The sequence below is a fragment of the Clarias gariepinus genome, chromosome 7 (assembly GCF_024256425.1).
Source record: "Clarias gariepinus isolate MV-2021 ecotype Netherlands chromosome 7, CGAR_prim_01v2, whole genome shotgun sequence".
NCBI lineage: Eukaryota > Metazoa > Chordata > Actinopteri > Siluriformes > Clariidae > Clarias > Clarias gariepinus.
Window position 1 is genome coordinate 40560265 of NC_071106.1, and position 17236 is coordinate 40577500.

A 17236-nucleotide genomic window follows, 5' to 3' on the forward strand; every position below is an offset into this window, starting at 1 on the left:
ATACAGCACACACACCATCAGCTCTAACACTAAGACCACGACCAGCTGACCTGAATAACACTGATTATCCACTCTACCCAGTAACCTGGTTACAGGATCAAGGGCCCGAGGCTCACCCAAGCCCAGCCCGTCTGGTCCGGTCCGATCCCACAGAAACAAATAAAACTCAGTGCTGGATGTGATGGAAAGACACCAGAACACCCAGCACATCGCAGCACACTGCACACGGGCCCCTACGAGCCTGAGGGCCCAGACTCCGCCTCCAAACTCTCCAGATCTCAATACGATCGAGCCGTATTGATGGAAGGCACCGGACAAACAAGTCCATTCCACGAAGGCCCCGCCCAACAGCACCCAAAGAGTCTACCGCCAACATCCTGGTGTAAGACACCACAGCGTAAGACACCCCACAGGAAGCTGAAAACTAAGACTATGGCTAAGAACTAAGGCTAATGCTAATCACAACTGTGGCAAAGACAGCAAGGTGACGTTAACGGAGAGACTAACTGGGAAAACCAACGACAGGCCAACCGGACAGCAACTTAACCAGACTGACGGCAAAGAAGCAACTGCGGTATATAAACAGCTGACGCATTAGACTACACAAGGTGCAGGTGAATATAATTAAAACAACATGGCTGTGGTGAAGTGCATGATGGGAACTGAAGTCCAGGACAAGTTGAGCATCAAAGTCAAAAGCAGAAGAACCAGAGACAGATACGTGAGGCTCATGACGATCATCATAGCTTTTAACTTCCTCTGATGTTTTTTTTTGATCCAGCTCAAGTGTAAAAAATATAATGTGGAAAGTTTTTTACGCTGTAAGAATATAAAATGAACATAATAATTTATCAGACATTAATCTGGGATTCAGTATGGTTTTATTGCGCAGCTTTAAACTAAAGACCTGCTACGTGTAGAGAAGCGTGGAGATGTGAAAGCTCCTGGAAGGTGACCTTCTTTGTTTTCTCTTCTTTTCTTTCATTGAACATCGAGGCGTGAGGATGAATTTTTCACAAAGTAAATGTTTTATTAAAATTCAATCTCAGCCTTATTTCTGCCATATTACATCAGCCTATATAATTTAGTTTATACATTTACAGGCCGTGGGTTTCTCCCTCTCTCCCAGGACGAGGTGACGAGAGCCGACAGAAACAGATGAAGGCGTGAAGCAGTTTGTGCGAAAATATTACGAAACGTGAAAGCAGACAAAAGAGACAAAGCAGACAGAGCAAACACCAAGTGGAGACCGAGGGGAACCTACCAGATGTTCACCTAAACGTCTCCAAAGACACAAAAAGACAGCAGCCTTCTTTTATTTAGTCTGTTGTGAAAATGCAGGAACTCATTGTGTGCATGAAACGAAAGGCAAAAGCGAAGCACAAAGGAGACGAGACAAAACCTGATGCAGTTCATTTTGTCCACATTTTAGACATTTATGGTTTTGGGCAATGGACATTAAGAGCCTCGTCCTTTCACGCTAATGGGATTAATGGTCTCGTACGGGACACGACAGCACTGAACATTAGTGCACATCCATGTTAATTATAGAGCTTTATTACTCAGTGCAGGTGTAAAGGTGAGATAAACTCACTGCTGCTCGTCTCGCCATCAACATCTACATTTAGCTCCTAAAGTCTGAAACCCGTCAGGAGCTTCTTATTGCTTTCTGAAGGCTTTATTACGATCATTTAGTTTAATGGTAGTGAAACTGTCATGGCCGCCCACGCACTTGTGATTTTTAAAGGACTTTTGTGTTGACATGGTTTCATGTTTCTTTAGTTTTCTTTGGGTTTCACGGTCCGTTGCTGCTCGTGTTGTGATTGGACGCCGGCCTGAGCTCATTCCTCATCTCCACCACAAACAGGGAAATCATTTCTCATTAAAATCAGTCTTTATCCCGATTGGTCAGACGGTGTTGATTAATTTTCTATAGTAGCGGCTCAGACAGTAGCGCCGCTGCACATCACAGCGTTACGAAGCTTTTGTACAGCGCAGCGATTTGCTAATGATCCTACGGTTCCATGTGGGATGGTGTGTGTGAAGTGAGTTCCTGTTGTCACCGCTGTTACAGCAGCTATACACACTCGCTCTCTCACCAGCCTCACTTTACTCTTTCCCTCAAAGTTAATCGGGCAGATTACAGAGAATTAATCAACACCTTCTGACCAATCAGAGAGCAGCACTCAGCAGCGCTCTGTGTGTAATGAAAAGTTTAAGCACCCCGCTGCAGAACTAAATGCGCCTGCCTGCTGCTGTTTGATGCTGTATCTGGGCCCAAACTGAAAGAAAAATTATACTGAAAATTAGACAGCGAAAATTTCTGGAGAAATTGTAAGCGTGAGTCTGCGACGGCCGGGTCACTCCCAACGAGTGCGAGGTCGAGCCTTCCGTCGCATCGCAGTCGCAGCCGTGATGTCACAGCAGAGGCCGGTCCCAATGTCGAGTCTATGGGATTTTTTGGGACGTTTTTTGGGGGATTCTGGAAGCACCGCCCGACGGCCCCCCACCAAAAGTCATAGCACACTTAAAATTTCTCCAGAAATCTTAAGGGTCGTCTCGAAACTGCGGGACGAGAAACACTGCAAAGTTTTAGGGATATAATAAATAGATTGCGCTATGATTTCTAGGGAAGAAGAGTAATAAGTGTGTGCTGCACATTTAATAATTAGAGTTCTGTTCACATGTGCAGGCCAGGGTTGCCAGATCAAAAATCCCCCTATGCCGTGCAAACCCCACCCACTGCAATAAAACCTGGCAACATAATAATATCAGTACAGAACTCATGTTGTAGCCCATTTATTTATGTACCTTAATTCATTCAAATTAGCCTTCTTTATGTCTGAGATAATAAAAGTATTCAGATTTTTATTATTCTTTTATTCACTGCTGTTTAAAGGAGCCGACAGGACTGACGTTCATAATTCAAACAAAAGCAAATGAAAAAAGTATCCTTTACTCAAATTCCCAAATAAAGTAAAAAACAATTATTAAACAATGTTACACTTTAATTTATTAATCTAGTGTTATGTGTTTTATTTTAAGATTTTATTGAAACACTAAAACCATGAGCAGATGTTCTTTAAGTTCTACAAGTAATAAAACGGATTGCAAAATTATATTATTTTGGTGATCTGAAAAATGACCTGAGTAACTGATCAACCCCAGATCATAACACTGTCTCCAGAGGCTTGTACAGTGGACACTATGCATGATGGGAGCATCGCTTCATGTCCTTCCCTTCTCACCCTGACACGCAGCTGTTTAGTCCCAATCCTGAGAGTTCTTGTTTTTTCTGCCATATGTTTGTGTGTGTGTGTGTGTGTGTGTGTGTGTGTGTGTTATTTGGTTTAAGTGAACAGAAGTTACTCTGTTTATCTCCTGATTGAGAGATAAATACAATCTGTGAGGATGATGTTTGGAGCATCAGTGCAGTGTGAGATGATTCCTGCAGCCGGTCTCTCTGCTGTTTCTCTTTTTGTTTCAGACACAGAAAACGAAATAATGATGAAACCATCAAACAAAGGAAAACCGCGACGCTGAGCAGTCAGTGTGTATCTGCTGCACAACTCATCAGACCACAGAACCTCTGAGCTCATTCGTCAGCTCGTTACCTGAGTAACCCAGACACACACACACACACACACACACACACACACACACACACACACTCCTCACATTCATCATCACACTCCATCTGACCATCTACACATCATCCTCTCTTGGGTAACTGACCACAGTATCACACCCAGGGGGTGTAAACCTCAGCTCTGACCTCCACACACACACACACACACACACACACACACACACACTCCTGGGCTGGCGTTGTGTGAAGGGCAAACGGCGATGCTTTACGCCTGCCTTTATGCTGAATGTGTGTGTGTGTGTGTGTGTGTGTGTGTGTGTGTGTGTTGGGCATATGGCCATTTTGCTGGACCATTTTAAAAGAGCATGCGAGTCCCAGGGTCTATTTCTCAGAATAAATTGCTGCTTTACAGCTCCAGTGTCAGCAGAAAAAGCCAGTAAATAATTTGAGCCGTCCACTCGCAGGCACGAGCGACGCGTGATAAATATTTGGAGGGTCAGGGACTGAAATTGTGCAGCGCTGCTTAGTTAAGACACAGGATTGTGTGTGTGTGTGTGTGTGTGTGTGTGTGTGTGTGTGTGTGTGTGTGTGTATATACACATATAAAGAAAACTTTTTAACAGATGAACGCAGCTTCTTCATCACTCATGAAAGACAATGAGAGAGAGCGAGTCCCAGCTGAGCTCGTTTCCACTGTGTGTACCGTCCCCACTGCCTCACCGCCTCACTGCCTCACCGCCTTACCATCCTCACTGCCTCACCATCCTCACTGCCTCACTGCCTCACCATCCTCACTGCCTCACCATCCTCACTGCCTCACCATCCTCACTGCCTCACCGCCTCACCATCCTCACTGCCTCACCATCCTCACTGCCTCACCGCCTCACCATCCTCACTGCCTCACCATCCTCACTGCCTCACCATCCTCACTGCCTCACTGCCTCACCATCCTCACTGCCTCACCATCCTCACTGCCTCACCGCCTCACCATCCTCACTGCCTCACCGCCTCACCATCCTCACTGCCTCACCATCCTCACTGCCTCACCGCCTCACCATCCTCACTGCCTCACCATCCTCACTGCCTCACCTCCTCACTGCCTCACCATCCTCACTGCCTCACCATCCTCACTGCCTCACCGCCTCACCATCCTCACTGCCTCACCGCCTTACCATCCTCACTGCCTCACCATCCTCACTGCCTCACCGCCTTACCATCCTCACTGCCTCACCATCCTCACTGCCTCACCGTCCTCACCATCCTCACTGCCTCACCATCCTCACTGCCTCACCATCCTCACTGCCTCACCATCCTCACTGCCTCACCATCCTCACCATCCTCACCGCCTCACCATCCTCACTGCCTCACCATCCTCACTGCCTCACTGCCTCACCATCCTCACTGCCTCACTGCCTCACCATCCTCACTGCCTCACTGCCTCACCATCCTCACCGCCTCACCATCCTCACTGCCTCACCATCCTCACTGCCTCACCATCCTCACTGCCTCACCATCCTCACCATCCTCACTGCCTCACTGCCTCACCATCCTCACCGCCTCACCATCCTCACTGCCTCACCATCCTCACTGCGTCACACTGACTTTACGAGTCCTGCACGCACCGCACTGTGTACCAGATTCATATTAAACTTTTGTAACACGAGGACACGAATATATCAAGAAAAATAGTTTGTATAGTTTGTCACTTTTAGAAAACAGTTAAACTGCTTTGATAACTCGTCCTGTACTCATCCTGCGCTCGGGCCCTTAACGCTCTTCAAATGTTCCCCTAATAATCAGCCCATTAACTGCTCCCCCGTGGATGTAACACCCCACCCCCCTCCCCCCCGGGGGCTTCGCTCCTCACTAGCAGCTCGTTAGCAGTAAACATGGTTTTATTCTTTACACACACACACACACACACACACACACACACACACACACACACACACACACACATATTTTTTCCAAACAGTACAAGTAGTTGGTGGAGACCTTCCAGTCTGAGGTTGAGGTCTGAGGTTCTCTCAAGGTTTCTCCTTCATGTCGTCTCAGGGTGTTTGGTTTTTGCTCATCACCGCTTCGCTCGTTCGCTCGGCACAAGGTTCAAGCGCTACAGAATGTAATTAAACTGAAAAGCATCAGGATGGCAGGGTGGCGTAGTGGTTAGCTCTGTGGCCTCGCACCTACAGGGTGGAGGGTTTGAGTCCCACCTCAGTTCTGTGTGTGGGTTCTCTGGGGTTACATTCTGTCCGAGTCCCCGGGACTCTATTCTCCTCTAGTAGTCTCTATGTTCTCCCCTTGCTTGGTGGGATTCATCGTACAGTCCAAAGACATGCAGAGGAGGCTAATTGGTGTTCTTAAATTGGCTGTAGTGTGTGTGTGTGTGTGTGTGTGTGAGACTCTACACAGGATAAGTGTTATGTAAAATGAATAATTCACATTAGGGGTCAGAAGCTTCATTGGAGCACAAACAGTGTGGAGTGTAAAGACGTGATCTGTTACACACAGCGATCTGACACGAAGGATTTCATTCATAGATTCCCTAAAAGAGCTGCAGCAGTAAAATGAGCACAGCGACTGCAATGGCGGCCCTTGGCGCCATAGCGTGTGTGTGTGTGTGTGTGTGTGTGTGTGTGTGTTATGTTGCATCAGGCGGAATAGGTTTCCAGTCAGAGATTAAACTCCGCCCTCGCGGCCTGCTCTTACTCTGTAGAACACAAGGTGGATTCAGGTCTCATCCCGGCAGGTCTCAGCGAGCGATGTCTCTGGAGCACATCAGGTTTACAAAAGTGTGTGTGGAATGTTAAGTCCTGATTTGTCAGCATGCTTTCCGACAGTATAACTCGTTACCTGATCACACACACACACACACACACACACGCACCGAGGAACAACACAGACGATGAAAGCGTCTGCAGTGCAGATGGTCTGCTGGTGAAGTCTGAGGAGTCTTATTGGCTTTGTAGGCAGCAGCAGGGTTTTAAATCTAATGCAGCAGGAAATCTGGGGAGAAAACGCAGCAGTTTCTTGGGAGAATTTAGGAGGAGTAAGGACAAGCCGAGGCGCTGGTTCTGGATTAGCTGTAAGGATTTAAAGGCTGTCAGTGTGCTGGAAAAAAAAAACAGCCGGCACACGAGCTGCAGGAAAGATGAAGTGCTGAGCAGGAACCTAATTGGTCTCCGTGGAAATAAATAGTCAATAGTCATCTTCCTGAAGCTGTACAGGAGAAACCTGCGTCTCCAGGCGAGTGTGACGAGCAGCACCATCATCACCACCACTCCTGTATGCACATGCAGATATTTCCCCAACTTTTAATCACAAACTGCAAGATCAAAGGATTTCCAGGAAGAGCGGAACAGCTCTGAAGTTCAGAAATCAGAGACGTTCCTTCAGTTAGTGCTGCGTCCTGGTCAGCGTGGAATCTTTTCTCTTATTGCTTTATTTTTCTGTGTGTCGGATCTTTTAAGGAATATTTATAAAGTCTGGAATTATAGCAAAAATCACTTGAGCTAATAAAGTGTTAGAAAAGCCTTTAAACATGATGCACAGATTCTCACATGGGAAACACACACGGCACACGGGAAATACACACCGCACACGGGAAACACACACCGCACACGGGAAACACACACCGCACACGGGAAACACACACCGCACACGGGAAACACACACCGCACACGGGAAACACACACCGCACACGGCAAATACACACACCGCACACGGGAAACACACGGGAAATACACATCCTCTGTAAATTATAAATTTTTTATTTATCTATTTTAATTACATTTTTATTGTAACTTTGTAAATTGTAGATTTGTACTTTTATCCAAAATGTTAAAATGTTATACTTTACATTTTTCTGGTGTCATTTTTGTATTATTCCTCCTTTTGCAGTAAAATCTTTCTATTTGATCATGTATGTGAAATAAAACTTTTATTTTAATTCTTATTCCCTCTTATTGAATGTTTATATGATGTTATGGTAGAAATGATTTTACACACAGTTGACGTGTTTAATAATAACGTACTGATGTGCAGTAATTCATTCACTCACTCATTGTATGAATCACTTAATCCAGTGTACACGGTCGCGGGGGGCCTGGACCCGATCCCAGGAGGAGGGGTCCACCCTGGACAGAGTGTTTCCAAGACACAAACTGACACATACTGTACACACACACACACACACACACACACACACACACACACATACTTACAGTATACACACACATAGTAATCCATTCACACATTACAGACAATTTGGGGAACGCCGGTTAGCCTAATCTGCATGTCTTTGGACTGTGGGAGGAAACCGGAGAACTCGGAGGGAACCCACCAGACATGTCTATATTAATAAGTCGTGCTAATGAACATCTCTCAAGCTCGTGCTCTCTCTCTCTTTCCCACATGACGGACAGATACAGAGTCACGCTGTTCAGTTCGACCCCAGGAGAACAGGGTCTTTTTGACAATAAATCCATCAGAACACTTTCTATTTAATACAGAAACACAGCTTCTCGAGTTTATAACAGACGAGACGTTTCAGGGCCAGAGAACTCCAGGACTTATACAGTGACGAGCATTTCATCATCCGGCTCCGGCTGCTGCTTTGTGTTAAACCTCACTGATGATGACAATCCTCTAATAATAAAACTTTCTCAGAGACCTGAAAATCTTTTAAAACGCTTTACAACACATATGATTATGAAGCTGAACACACTGACCGAACGCATGCGCTCCTGGTCGTCATGGTAACAGCGAGACTAAACCCTGCTCTATGGTACTCTGGTTTAGATCACACGAGTGTGTCGCTAAAGACAGGGCTTGTACAGAGGGTCTGGTCCAGCTGGTTTGGGACCTGTAGGGGGAACGAGTCTGTAGGGGGAACGAGTCTGGACGGATCGTGGTGAAAACGTCTGCGTGTGAGAACACGGCCAGGGAGGTGTCTCTCAGTGAAACTGTGCTGATGTAAAACCCCTGGGTGTTGTTTTCAGAGCGTGGACAAACACTCGGCGGCGTGTCCACAGGCTCGTGGGTGCCGTAATCAGCAGCGTCAACACTCATTAACGATGCGTTCCGCACAGACGGATGTAAATGTGTGCGGATGATGAACATGTTGAAGAGCGATAAGCCGAGGGGGATTTGTGAACCTCAGACTGTCTCACCTGCGGCTGCTCGAGATCTTACTGTCTCCTCTCCTCCAAGTGATTCTGGGTTTGGGTGAAGCTCGAGGTCTGCACTCCAGGTAGATGTCTTTCCCCACGGTGGCGATGACGCTCACTTTGTTAGCGCTGAACACCGGAGCCGAGGCTGCCGACACAAACACACAGAATTACACACCATGAGACACGTGGACAAGATATTAACTCTTACATTCTCCGTTACAGACACGCTCTTATCCACAGCGTCATTTGATCTCATTCCACATCTGAGCAGTGGAGGTTAAGGGCCCTGGTGGTGCTGGGGATTGAACCTGAGACCTTATGTTAACACCTCAACCACTGAGAGACCCCTGCCCCAGCACGTTTCTTATATTCAACACGTAACACGCAGCGGAGGGCAACGAGTCACGTGTAAAACACGTACATACCGTCACTCGGAGACTCACACACTGGAGACTCCTTACACTATGACACCACGCTGAGCTCTGATGAGGTGAGATGAATTAAATAGAATTAAAAAGAATTAAAGACTCGGGGGCGTCTGTCAGAGGAAACTAATCAACTTCTATTCAACTTTATTTGTTTACTTTCCTAAACTCAGTCAACGTGAATACAGTGAATCATGTCATGTTTTTAATGAAAATATCTATTTTTTATTTATTCAGTAAGTAAAGATTCTCATCTGTAAAATCAGTGTGATGTGGACAGAATGTTTTGTGTGTGTGTGTGTGTGTGTGTGTGTGTGTGTGTGTTCGTATTGTCCAATACCGCATCACATGACCAACACGGTCTGATGTGTGTGTGTGTGTGTGTGTGTGTGTGTGAGTGTGTGAAACAGATGTGTTGTTGTGTGATGTCCAATCAGTAAACAGCAGGCGAATTACACATCAAATAACACACACACACACACACACACACACACACACACACACACACACACACGCTGTATATTGTGTATTTATCTTTTTATCACGGCTGGAAGATCAGATCATTGGGTCAGAGAGTGTTTTGGACGTTAGAAGTGAATGTTCCGGAAAGCAGCCGTCTGCTGGGACGAACTGACCTCGATGAATAAATGTGTGGGATACGGCCATTTTTACCCATGAGGCAGTGAGGTACACACACACACACACACACACACACACATAGTAATGTCTGAAATGTCATCATGTCTAATGTCACCCATAAAACACACAGCTGAACCTTTGGTTAAGCACCAGCCTGAGTGTGTGTGTGTGTGTGTGTGTGTGTGTGTGTGTGTCCTGTGACTGACCCAAAAATGCCAAATAAATGAATAACGCCGTGTGTAAACTAAGAGAACTGTTATAATATACAAGTTTACAGACCTGCTGATGGTGAAACAGAGCAACAACAAAATAACATTTATATTTTTAAATATAAAAAAAAACAACTTTTTTCAGTTCATGATGCGAATCCTGAATCCAACTAATAAACATTTTGTGTGTGTGTGTGTGTGTGTGTGTGTGTGTGTGTGTGTGTGTGTGTGTGGGAATTAACACATCAAAAACAATGTGAACACTACGCTGTACTGAACATCAGTTTATTATGGTTTTGAATGCAAACTCACGTTAAATTACAGTACAAAACACTCCACTGTACCAAACACTGTGATGTACTAAACACTACGCTGTACTGAACACCGTAATATAGTAAACATTATGCTGTACTGAACACAGTAATGTACTGAACACTACACTGTACTGAACACAGTAATGTACTGAACACTAAGCTGTACTGAACACAGTAATGTACTGAACACTACGCTGTACTGAACACAGTAATGTACTGAACACTACGCTGTACTGAACACTACACTGTACTGAACACAGTAATGTACTGAACACTACACTGTACTGAACACAGTAATGTACTGAACACTACGCTGTACTGAACACTAAGCTGTACTGAACACTACGCTGTACTGAACACAGTAATGTACTGAACACTACACTGTACTGAACACTACACTGTACTGAACACAGTAATGTACTGAACACTACACTGTACTGAACACAGTAATGTACTGAACACTACGCTGTACTGAACACTACGCTGTACTGAACACTACACTGTACTGAACACAGTAATGTACTGAACACTACGCTGTACTAAACACTACACTGTACTGAACACTACACTGTACTGAACACAGTAATGTACTGAACACTACGCTGTACTGAACACTACGCTGTACTGAACACAGTAATGTACTGAACACTACACTGTACTGAACACAGTAATGTACTGAACACAGTAATGTACTGAACACTACGCTGTACTGAACACCATAATTTACTGAACACTAAGCTGTACTGAACACAGTAATGTACTGAACACTACACTGTACTGAACACAGTAATGTACTGAACACTAAGCTGTACTAAACACTACACTGTACTGAACACTAAGCTGTACTGAACACAGTAATGTACTGAACACTAGACTGTACTGAACACAGTAATGTACTGAACACTACGCTGTACTAAACACTACACTGTACTGAACACTAAGCTGTACTGAACACAGTAATGTACTGAACACTACACTGTACTGAACACAGTAATGTACTGAACACTACGCTGTACTAAACACTACGCTGTACTGAACACAGTAATGTACTGAACACTACGCTGTACTGAACACTACGCTGTAATAAACACTACACTGTACTGAACACAGTAATGTACTGAACGCTACGCTGTACTGAACACTACACTGTACTTAACACAATAATGTACTGAACACTACGCTGTACTAAACACTACGCTGTACTGAACACTACGCTGTACTGAACACTGTAATGTACTGAACACTACGCTGTACTGAACACTACGCTGTAATAAACACTACACTGTACTGAACACAGTAATGTACTGAACGCTACGCTGTACTGAACACTACACTGTACTTAACACAATAATGTACTGGACACTACACTGTACTGAACACAGTAATGTACTGAACACTACACTGTACTGAACACTACACTTTACTGAACACAGTAATGTACTAAACACTAAGCTGTACTGAACACCACACTGTACTGAACACAGTAATGTACTGAACACTACGCTGTACTGAACACAGTAATGTACTGAACACTACGCTGTACTAAACACTACGCTGTACTGAACACTACGCTGTACTGAACACTGTAATGTACTGAACACTACGCTGTACTGAACACTGTAATGTACTGAACACTACGCTGTACTGAACACTACGCTGTAATAAACACTACACTGTACTGAACACAGTAATGTACTGAACGCTACGCTGTACTGAACACTACACTGTACTTAACACAGTAATGTACTGGACACTACACTGTACTGAACACAGTAATGTACTGAACACTACACTGTACTTAACACAATAATGTACTGAACACTACACTGTACTGAACACAGTAATGTACTGAACACTACACTGTACTGAACACAGTAATGTACTGAACACTAAGCTGTACTGAACACAGTAATGTACTGAACGCTACGCTGTACTGAACACTACACTGTACTTAACACAATAATGTACTGAACACTACACTGTACTGAACACAGTAATGTACTGATCACTACGCTGTACTAAACACTACACTGTACTGAACACTAAGCTGTACTGAACACTGTAATGTACTGAACACTACGTTGTACTGAACGCCAGTGGGTCGAGAGCGTGGAACGTTACCGAGGATCTTGAGCTCGGCGCTGGAGTAAATCGCTCCGTACTTGTTCTCAGCCACACACTGGTACATCCCCGAGTCGGCCGGCTGAACTTTCTGTATGATCAGCTCTCCGCTCAGCGTCTGCACACGGCTCTGTGTGGGAGAGAGAGAGACACACACACACACACACACACACACACACACACACACACACACACACATTACTTTTAAAATCTTTAAAAACTTAAATATTACATGAAATCTATCTGTCTTTGCCCTTTGTTTGTAATCATATAGAAAGTGTGTGTGTGAGTGTGTGTGTGAGTGTGAGTGTGTGTGTGTGTGTGTGTGTGTGTGTACCTGTGTGTTCAGCGGTTCTCCATTGCGTAACCAGTGGTAAGAGGGACGGGGCTTGCCGGTGGCTCTGCACTCCCAGTGTAACTGATCACCGCTGTCCAGCTGAGAGTCGTTTATCAGACTGATCCACTGCGGCGCCACTAACGGGGGACACAGAGACAACGTGGGACACTATAGTCTTAACATACACACACACAAATACACACACATACACACACACACACAGCACATTTCTGCTGGTTTATTTTTAGCCTGAAGTTCACTTTAATAAAGTTGAAGAAGTTTTTTTTTTTCTTCTTTCGTTCCTTTTTCTTTTTAATGAGGAATAGTGAAGTTTTTGCTTTTACAGTAGATTTAACACAAACATGTGACCAAAACACACACACACACACACACACACACACACAGTTCACACTCTGTATTATTTAAAGCAGAGTGATGTGATATAGTGTAGATATTACAATCAGTCACTAAGAGCAGTCGGCTCCAGCTCCACATCTGTGTTAATTAAAATAAATAAATATTATTTATAAATTATATACACACAGTGGAACCTCGGATTACGAGTAACGCGGTTTGCAAGACAAGCAAAGATTTTTAATACATTTTGATTTGGAAAACAAACAAGTCTTGGTTTACGAGTACCGAGTATCATGTATCACGCATGCGCTTCTTGTTTTGATGCCGAGCGTCACGTGATCACAAATGAGCCAATCGTTTTTCTCTCTCTTGTGCTGTGGAATTGTGGGTAATCGTCTCCCCTGCTGGGTCTTAGTTCTCGTCTCTTACTGGTATAATCAACATCCGTGCACGCGTGTACTGTTTACTATAACACTGTGACCACGTGTGTGTCTGTGAAACATATTTTATTTTGTGTCTGTGCGTGCGTGCGTGTGTGTGTGTGTGTGTGCGTGTGTGTGTGTGTGTGTGTGTGTGTGTGTGTGTGTGTGAAAGTCATAGTAAAGCAAAAGCAAGTGTCATTAGAGGTTCCTTGTTAAAGATCCAGTTTTTCTCTCTCTGTAAGAATGCAGTGATTTTGTTAGTGTGTGCATGTGTGTGTGAACCTTCCCTCCTCCTCACACACACACACACACACACACACACACACTAATAGACTGACTGCTGTCTGGCTTACTGATTACATAAATTGTCTGAATAACAGATTACATTTTTGAATATATAACTAAATAACTGAGCGTTAGATTACTTATTACACCGAAAAAGTGATGGGAGTCCTCTAAGGTTACTTTGTAACACATTTCACCCAACACTGGGTACGACACGCTGGATCAAATGCTATTTTCCATCTTTGATTTGTCTCTTGCTTTTAGATTTCATCTGACTCCATTTAACTGTTTAAGGAAATTAAACTGAGATTTCTTCCTGACTTTCTGTCCCGGAGTTCTCCAGGTGTAAAGGAGCGCGCTTGGTGTAAAGCTGCTGGTCTGAGAGAACGAATTAAAACAATAAAAGAGAAAAGTTCCTGAAGACGTTTCTGGGATGAGCAGCGCGTCGGTGCGAGTGTGAGACGATTATTGTGAAAGATCCTGCTGAGCTTGTCTCTGTGTCTGGGATTAAAGAAGACGGTGCGGCTCAGGAACACAGATCTCTGACACCGGAGTGATCTCAGAGTCTCCGAGTCTCAGAGTGAGAGAAAAAATCTGGGACACAAAGAAGTTATTTTAGTCCGAAGAGTAAGAAGTGCATTAATTGGGTTCATGTTATTCCCATTCAAGTCTGCGTCAGAGAGGAGAGACGACGTGATTTATTCCTGTGAGAGGAGCGGTGACGTTCCTGCAGCCCGAGCACGGGACACAATCCATCAGTCCTGAGTCACAGAGGAACGCTCCAACAGGAGAACCTAAAGACTTCTGTCTCGTGGAGAAAACTCACAGCTTCAGCTTCAAATAATGAACTACATCATTACTAAACACCTAAAGAAACGGAGAACCCGTTTAAAGAACCTCAGACGAGTCTCATTTGATCTAAACGGACGAATTTTAAATCTGTAAAATAAGAACTAAAATAACAAGTGATATAGACGATCTCTCTCTGTCTGTGTCTGTCCTTACTGTACACCTGGATGTGTCCCCTGAAGGCCGTTCCTCCTCGGGAGTTCTCCGCTTTACACTCGTAACTTCCTGCGTCGTCCAGTTGGATGTTGGGAATCTCCAGCACCGCCTGAGACTTCCGGAGTCGCGCCTTTTTTGGGATGTTCCCGTTAATCTTCCTCCATGTGATGGTTGGGACGGGGCTGAAAGACAAAGAGAGGTAGAGACAGAGAGAGAGACATGCATGTGATGTGAACCTCTCTGTTCATCAGCAAAGAGGGAAAAACATGATGTAAATTATTTCACAGTAGGAACATAAACAACTATTAACTGTAAACAAGCTACATTTTATACAACAATTTACGGCACCAAAAATAAAATGCTAAATGGAAGATGGCTGAGAAAACGTGGAGGAGTTAGCATCAACACACATTTTATTTCCAGATGATGATAAACACCTGCTTACAGAAACCTTTACCGCGTCCGTGATTACACTGGATTATTATTTATCTGTTTACGTGACTCTGTGAACGAGCCGTTACTATGGAAACCAGAGAGACAGCGCATTCATATAAACCTGCGCTGCTGTCAGGGAGAATTCATCAACAGCTTCGGACCAATCAGAGCGCAGGACTCGGCATCAGGTTGGAATGAAGCAAATTAAACAATAAATATTTTATTTATCTGTTCAGGACGATTTCTGATCCGCTCGTGAGAACGCTCGCGCTGAACCGGGCTCTTTGAGCTCTAGAGATAAGAGCATGTCCACAATGTCCTACGCCTCGGTGTGCATGGCTGATATGTGTGTGTGTGTGTGTGTGTGCGCATTGTGACCAGAGTGTGTAAAGATAAACTGCTCTATCTGACTCAATCAGTGCTGCTGCACTCTGATGCCTCGTCAGCTTTCCAATGAGAGACGCGACACAGTGGAGTGACGCACGCAGTCTCCGTGTGTGTGTGTGTGTGTGTGTGTGTGTGTGGCGCTCGGTCTGCACTCAGATCAGACTCACCTGGTCAGCAGGTAAAACTGATTTCCGGTGTGCTCACTTTTATCTGTAGCTCAGGTCACACTGTTTATTAAAATTCACAATCATGACATTTGGAGATTTGGGACGCGACACTGAGCTTTAATGAACAGAGAAAACCGCCATGTGCTCTCTACATCCTATAAATCCCATAAATTACTCTTCCAGCCTGTCTTCATCACTGTGTAGTGTGTGTGTGTGGTGTGTGTGTGTGTGAGTGTGGTGTGATCAGTGGTGTGAACGCGTTAGAGGACTCGGATTACTTGTTTGATGTAACCAGTGATCTAACGCGTTACAGTAGGTCGCCATTTAAGTCTCAGTTATTTAGTTATATTTTCAAAAATGTAATTCGTTATTTAGACAATTTATGTAACCAGTGAGCCAGACAGCAGTCCCACCCCAGTCTGTTAGTGTGTGTGAAAGTCATCCTAAAAGCCTTATCAGGCCCGAGGCTCCCCCATGTCCGCGAGGACCAAAGTTCAGCCTCTCCGGTCCGATCTCACAAAAATACCAACGCAGCACAAATCACTAAAAAACTGTCAACAATGGCTGCGATAGAAAGGCACCAGAACACCCAGTGTACCACCACAGCACACCACACACGGGCCCCCGACCCCGCCTCCAAACTCCTCAGATCCCAATCCGATCGAGGCCCATGGGGTGCCTCCCATGGCAAACACTGAGACACCACATCGCCCCCTAGAGGCCCTGCGGTGTCACATCCAGAGGGACCGGAGCTGCCGGAAACTAATACTAGGCTCATTGTTTTGTGTTGTAATGTTCTGGTTAATCTGTGTAATAATAAATATAAGGACTTTGACAGTGATGGATTTTGCTCACACACTCACTCATCTTCTATACTGCTTTAACCTGTATTCAGGGTCGGGGGGGCGGGGCCTATCCCAGGAGGCTTAGGGCACGAGGCAGTTATCAAGGCATGTAGATTAGGCAATTAGCCTAATCTACATGTCTTTGGACTGTGGAAGGAAACCGGAGTACCCGGAGGAAACCCACCAATCACAGGAAGAACATGCAAACTCCATGCACACAGAGACGGGAATCGAACCCGGACCCTGATGGTGCAAGGCGACAGTGCTAACCACTTCACCACCGTGCCGCCATATGGATTTAGCTTTTCTATAAAAAATATATATAATGTTTAAAAGTCTTAGAACCCTTTTCACCTTGAGAGCCAGAGATGTATCACACTTCTTCATTAGCATCAGCTAAGAACGCTAATTGAATTTAAATAATGAAGGTTAAGGTGGTGCTTCTATAAACACGGACTCTTCCACTGGAGGTTATCTCGGAGTATCTGAGAGTCAGGACTCGAAAATAAACGCCTCTGCCCTAACACG

The 17236-nt window shown here is 44.8% G+C and overlaps 1 protein-coding gene across 1 annotated transcript in view; it reads right to left on the minus strand.

Moving 5' to 3' along the window:
* cntn5 (contactin 5) overlaps positions 1 to 17236 on the minus strand; it is a 176074-nt gene that overhangs the window by 24380 nt on the left and 134458 nt on the right. The window contains exons 9-12 of the mRNA XM_053500248.1: positions 14875 to 15056; positions 12806 to 12942; positions 12469 to 12598; positions 8761 to 8905 (exon numbers count right to left, since the gene is read on the minus strand). Of these exons, the coding sequence (XP_053356223.1) occupies positions 8761 to 8905; positions 12469 to 12598; positions 12806 to 12942; positions 14875 to 15056 (594 nt within the window). The remainder of the gene's footprint in view (positions 1 to 8760; positions 8906 to 12468; positions 12599 to 12805; positions 12943 to 14874; positions 15057 to 17236) is intronic.